Source organism: Nannospalax galili, unplaced genomic scaffold (assembly GCF_000622305.1).
Source record: "Nannospalax galili isolate Female #2095 unplaced genomic scaffold, S.galili_v1.0 scaffold364, whole genome shotgun sequence".
Lineage (NCBI taxonomy): Eukaryota > Metazoa > Chordata > Mammalia > Rodentia > Spalacidae > Nannospalax > Nannospalax galili.
In genome coordinates, this window is record NW_008352752.1 from 4,092,706 (window position 1) to 4,098,871 (window position 6,166).

General features: G+C 41.0%; 1 protein-coding gene across 8 annotated transcripts in view; it reads left to right on the forward strand.

Moving 5' to 3' along the window:
* The window catches only part of Hacl1 (2-hydroxyacyl-CoA lyase 1), a 65,426-nt gene that overhangs the window by 36,886 nt on the left and 22,374 nt on the right, over nt 1-6,166 (forward strand). For all 8 annotated transcript variants that reach the window (XM_017802409.2, XM_029554514.1, XM_008849980.3 and 5 more), the window contains 2 exons: nt 359-517; nt 2,303-2,410. In XM_017802409.2, the coding sequence (XP_017657898.1) occupies nt 359-517; nt 2,303-2,410 (267 nt within the window). The remainder of the gene's footprint in view (nt 1-358; nt 518-2,302; nt 2,411-6,166) is intronic.

The window sequence follows — 6,166 nt, forward strand, 5'->3', positions numbered from 1 at the left end:
AAACCTGGGTCTTCTGCAAGAACAGCCAGTGTTCTTAACTGCTGAGCCATCTCTCTACCTCCTAAGTATATTCTTAAGTGAGGTTTGATAGTTTTTATGCTTGATGTCCTTGTTATAATGTGATACTTTGCATACTCAGTGTTTTGAGAATATCCAGTCATCCAAGCAGTCATGAGTGACTTTTTCCTCTCATGCTGCTTATCCTTGGCAAGTTAGTTCTTATATTCTAAATATTTTATATTTAAAAAAATGTCTATTTTCTTATTTTTCCATAAACTATGTAAATATGACTATGATCTGTGCGATCCTCACCCTCTGACATGCCCCAGAGTCTGATTTTAGCTTTGTTCCCCAACAGACTTGATGCTGGTACTTTTGGAACAATGGGAGTTGGTTTGGGATTTGCTATTGCAGCTGCTCTGGTGGCTAAAGATAAAAGCCCTGGGCAACGGGTCATCTGTGTAGAAGGGGACAGTGCCTTTGGGTTTTCTGGCATGGAAGTGGAAACCATCTGCAGGTAAAGCATTTCATTCTCATAAATGTGAAACGTTACACATAAGACCCACTTTCCTGACAGATAACTACCAAGCATCTACCCTATGCCAGGTGTCCTGGCACAGCATAATATCCTGAGGATACTGTTCATGGCCTCTTCATTACGTACTAAAACCTGCAGAACTGTGAGAAGTAGTTTTGAGGTCACTGAAGAAGAAAAGTTTGGAGGCTGGAGAAATGATTCAGAGGTTAAGAGCACTTACTGCTCTTCTAGAGGACCTGAGTTCAGTTCCTAGCACCAACATCAGGCAGCTCACAACCACCTATTATGCCAGCTCCAGGGGATCCAGCATTCTCTTCTGGCCTTCTTGGGGACCTGCACACATGTGGCAGAAAGTCAGATACACCTGAATAAAAACCAAGCTTAAAAATTAAAAAATTAAAGTTTGGGCGTGAGAACAGCTTGTTTGCTGCAGCAAGATAAAGGAGACTGGTGGTTATACAGCTTGTAGAAAGGTGGCATGAGATTTTAAACATTGGTTCCATCATATCAGAACTAAGTAGTTCACCTAAGCCAGTTAACTAAGCCCCAGCCTAGTCTTCTCTTAAAAAAAAGACTAGGAGCAGAATTATTTCCTACTTGGGAGCATAGTTGTAAGGACCAAGTGAATTAAGTCAGACTTTAAGGTGATTGTCAGTCCATATGGGCCATTCTGATTACATTTACAGTTATAAACATTCATGTGGAAACTCACAAGTCATGGCTCCTACATAGAAGTGTGAAAACTTCTCCCCAGCTGTGTTTAAACTACAGTAAAAGACCATTCTATTCTTAGGACTCTTGTTAGGGCTTTTGTGAATAAGTTTTGGAAGTTTCTACATAAACTTTCAAGATCAAGGGGAAAGCCAGGCATGGTAGTACACTCCTATAATCCCAGCACTTGAGATTACAGGTAGAAGTTGGGCAGGAGGGTCAGAAGTCCAAGGTCATCTTCAACTGCATAGCAAGTTTAAGGCCAACCTGGGCTACATGAGACCCTGTATGAGGAGCTAATATTGACTATTAGAGATCTATATTGACAACCAATTGACTGGCAAATGGCAAAAAGATGATTTATGGAGAATTTAGCCTTTTGGAGAATAATAAAGCCCTTTTAGCATAAAAAGCAAATAGTTACCACATTCCTGTTATTTAACAGGATGCACTTTAGTTGTTTTTTCTGCCTTCTCTCAGAAACTATAGAGAAAATAAGTCCACATTCTTTTTCAGCCATTTTTGTTTTTTCATCTTTGCTATTACTGTTTGGGTGTGGTAGATGCTCTTTTTATGTACAGGTTATACCATGCTATTTCTGATAGAGGTGCTGTGGCTTGAATGCAGATTGAGTATGTTAGTCCCCTTTGTATCTCTCAGTACTGAGCAAGGCCTGATGGTCTGAGGCATTCGGTACCTAGAGTGGGACTTTTCAAACAGTGTTCCTAGGAACCATATAGAAGTGTGCCTTAGAGAATATAAAGCAGGGAAGGTGTTGTCTTGTAACCATCTGGAAAAGCTAAGTGATTTCCTGAGGTCCATAGCTAAGCAGGACCTCCACCCTCTAATCTTGGATTTACTACCACTGCATGAGGTTTCTGTCAGTTATTTAATATTCTTAGGGTAATAAATGCTTGATTTTTTGTTGTTATTTTCCTCTGATATTTCAAGAATCTTATAGAAAACATCTATTTTTAAGTAACATTTCCAGTTCTAGGGAAAGATACTGCTTTAGAAAGAACAATTCCCTTCATAGTTTGTTCTCACTTTCAGGTACAACTTGCCAATCATACTCCTGGTGGTAAACAATAATGGAATTTACCAAGGTTTTAATGCAGATACTTGGAAAGAAATGTTAAATTTCCAAGATGCTACTACAGCGTGAGTAACCCAGAACAGTGTATATTTATGTTGCCATGTGCATGTAGTCTGTCTTTTAAAAGTTTGCTGTATTGGAGTGTGCCTACATGATATGAGGTTAGTTCATTTGTCAGCCCCTTTAAAGGTTGGGAACCCTTCACAGTTCATTTTTGCACAGCTATCCATGATTAGGTGCTTCATAAATAATTTATAGTCAGGGAACCACTAAAGACTCAGCTCAAGGGCTTGTGATGTCTCTACCCTGGTATTAGCAGGGCCTCCAGTGCTATTCCTACTACACCAGGGAGGACCTGGGATACTTACATATTATTTATGATTTAGAGGTCATCCTTCCTTTTACCAGGAATCTAAACTGTTATTATCTGATGGCAGAGTCAAACTAAAGCAGTGTTCAGGCCATGCAGTACTGTCAGCTGTGAATTTGTGAGCCAGCCTGGGAGTGGAGCAGGGTATCAGTATTTTCATTTATGTTTGTTTCACTCTTGTTTTTCAGTAATCCTTTTCTTTTGGACTCATTGACTTGATACTATAGACTGTATTGTCTAGTGTAGTAACTACTAGCCACATGTTACTATTTAAATTTAGCTCAAATTAAGTAGAGTTAAAAATTTAGTTCTAGGGCTGGAGAGATAGCTCAGCAGTTAAGGGCACTGGCTGCTCTTGCAGAAGACCTGGGTTCAGTTCCAGCACCTACATGGCAGCTAACAACCATCCATAACCCCAGTGCCGGCAACTCTGATGCCCTCTTCTGACCTCTGCCAGCATTTCATGACATGGGTGCTCTTACACACATTCATACACATAAAATAAAATTTTAGTTCTAGGCTAAGGATGTAGTTCAGTTGGTAGAGTACTTGCCTTTTGTGCACAGAGCTCTAGGTTGGATCCCTAGCACCACATACACTGGGTATGGGGGACCACACCTGTAATCCTATCACTCCGAAAGTGGAGTAAAGAGGATCAGAAGTTCAAGGTCATCCTTGACTACATAGCTAGTTTGGGCCAACTTGTCTCAAAACTTAAAAAATTATTTCAATTCTCCCTCCCCCTTGCTGAGGAGCAATAGTTGATAGCTACTAGAGGAGGAAGACTCAGATTTCTTTAAGAGTGTGACTTGTGCTAAGTCAACCATGCCTGCCCCTGTGGATGGCCCCACACCTATGTGTATGTGGGTAGTACAAATTGTGGGCTATTAAAATAAAAGAGGACATGAAGTTGGGGGAGAGTAATGTGGATCTGGGAGGAATAAGGGGAAAATGAGGGTGATGTGATCAAAATACATTGTATACACATACATTATATACATATATGAAATGTCTCAAAAATTAACTTAAAATTGTTTAGATTTGTGTGTGTGTATGTGTATGTGGCCTTTTTAATAAATGTGTATGTATATCCCTAAGTGTATATATGTGTGGGACATGCATGTAGTTGGTTATGAGCCACCATGTGGGTGCTGGGAACTGAATCCACATTCTCTGGAAGAGGAGCAAATGCTCTTAACCTCTGAGCTATTTCTCTAGCCCCATGTGTGTGGTCTTTTTGAGACAGGGTCTCCCTCTAACCCCAGCTGGCCTGGAACTCACTATAGACTGGGCTGGCCTCAGTCTCACAGAGATCTTCTTGCCTCTGCTTCCTAAGTGCTGGGATTGAAGGCATGCACCACCACACCCTTCTTATTTTTATTATACTTCTATTTGTATAAGTGTTTTGCCTGCATGTATGTGAACACACCCATGTCATGTAATGCCCACAGAGGCCAAAAGAGGGCATCAGATCCCTCGGAACTAGTTATGGGTGATTGTTAGCTGTCATGTGGGTACTGGGAACAGAACCTAGATTCTCTGCAAGAGCAGTCAGTGCATTTAAATACTGAACTGTCTTTCTAGACCCATACTATATATATACATATACATATACATATACATATACATATATATATAATTTTTTTTTCTTTAAATCCAATTCCTCAATTTAGTTACATTTCAAGTACTCCTAACAATAGGTACTGGTGGCTACCATATTAGATATAAAACATGTTATCAACACAGAAGGTTCTTTTAGACATTGCTATATAGACAATAAAAAATACAGAGAGCCAGGTGTAGTAGCACACACTTGTAGTCCCAGCTGCTCTGGAGGCTGTGAGATTCCATCACACACAAAAAGGACTCAAATGAAAACATAAAGAAAATTGTGGTCCCACCACTTGGGAGTTTGAGGCAAAAAGGATTGGAAGTTGAAGCCATAAACTTGAGCTGCATAGTGAGTTCCAGACCAGCCTCTGCTACATATCAAAGCCCTGTCTCAAACAAAACAAAAATAAATGTTTATTGTACTGGCATCTTAGCCTATGTATTCCCAGGGCCAGACGTTTTAGAAGGTTAATGTATGGAAGGGTCTCCACCTCACCACTTAACCTGCCTTACCATGTCTGTCCAGCTCTAAGCTGTCATCTGCCACCCAGGAACAGGCACAGCCCACAAGGCGTTGTAGAACCTGGAGCAGTTGGAGCACATCCTACATTGCAGCTTCAAGGAGGAGGACTGCATGGCACTTGGTCCTCTGTTGGTGTTCAGCTTGCAGATGCTCTACAGTCTGAGACATGATCACACCCAAATGTGTTCCAGGAGGTGTTTTGGAGGACTATCAAGTGATCCACAAACACTGAAGAACTATCCTCCAAAGGAGTGAAAATCTGAGGTACTGTTGGGTCCTGTGACTTTTGGACAGCCTGGAATTTTCTATACCAAGAGAAAGAGACCTGGCCTAGTTTATGGCTTCTAGTAGAGGCATTTTGTAGCAGACCACAAAGACATCGATTCAGATTATTCAGATTAAGGAATAGACCAGCAACAAAAAGTGATTGACACATCAAAACCAGCCCTAGTAACAGAAGACTCGTCAACTGCCCAGAACCCAAAAGATCATCCTCTGATAGTGCTGACTCCCTACCATGCCCTGTGCCAGTTCTGAGTGATGGACAGCCAGCTATACCAGAGGTCAGGATACAGGGGCTGGGCCTGCTCTTCAACATTACCAGTCAACACCCTGATCACCTACATGATCACACATATCACAGCCTGCAGCCTGGTGACTTTGTACACACTTGAGAAATGTTCATGTTTATCTGAATTACACTGAATCTACTAAAAATTCAGTGTCATCAAAAAACAAAGCCTTTCCCAAAGCTCAAAATCCTTCAGAAAGAAGAGATAGTTGATGACTTCAAAATTGAAGACTCAGATTGAAGATTTGCAATCCACATTCAACAATTAAAATACAAATGGCTGTTTAAAGCACTTTTAAGTACTGGAGAGATAGCTCAGTGGTTAAGAGTACTGGCTGCTCCTGCAGAGGACCAGGGTTGGGTTCCCAGCACCTATGTAGTGGCTCCCAACCATCTGTAACTCCAGTTTCAGGGGGATCCTACACCCTCTTCTGGCCTCCATGGGCATTGTATGCATGGGTATACTTAACGTACATGCAGGCAAAACATTCATACACATAAAATAAAAATAAATTAAAGCACTTTCAAAGAGGTGCTGGTACTTCACAGAATTAGAAAAATGCATCCTTAAATTCATATGGAGGCACAAAAGATCCCAAATAGCCAAAGCAACCCTGAGCACAAAGAGCAATGCTGGGGGGATTACTATACCAGATCTCAAAGTATATTACAGAGCCATAGTCATAAAAACAGCATGGTGCTGGCGCAAAAACAGACACATAGATCAATGGAACATCATTGAAGAT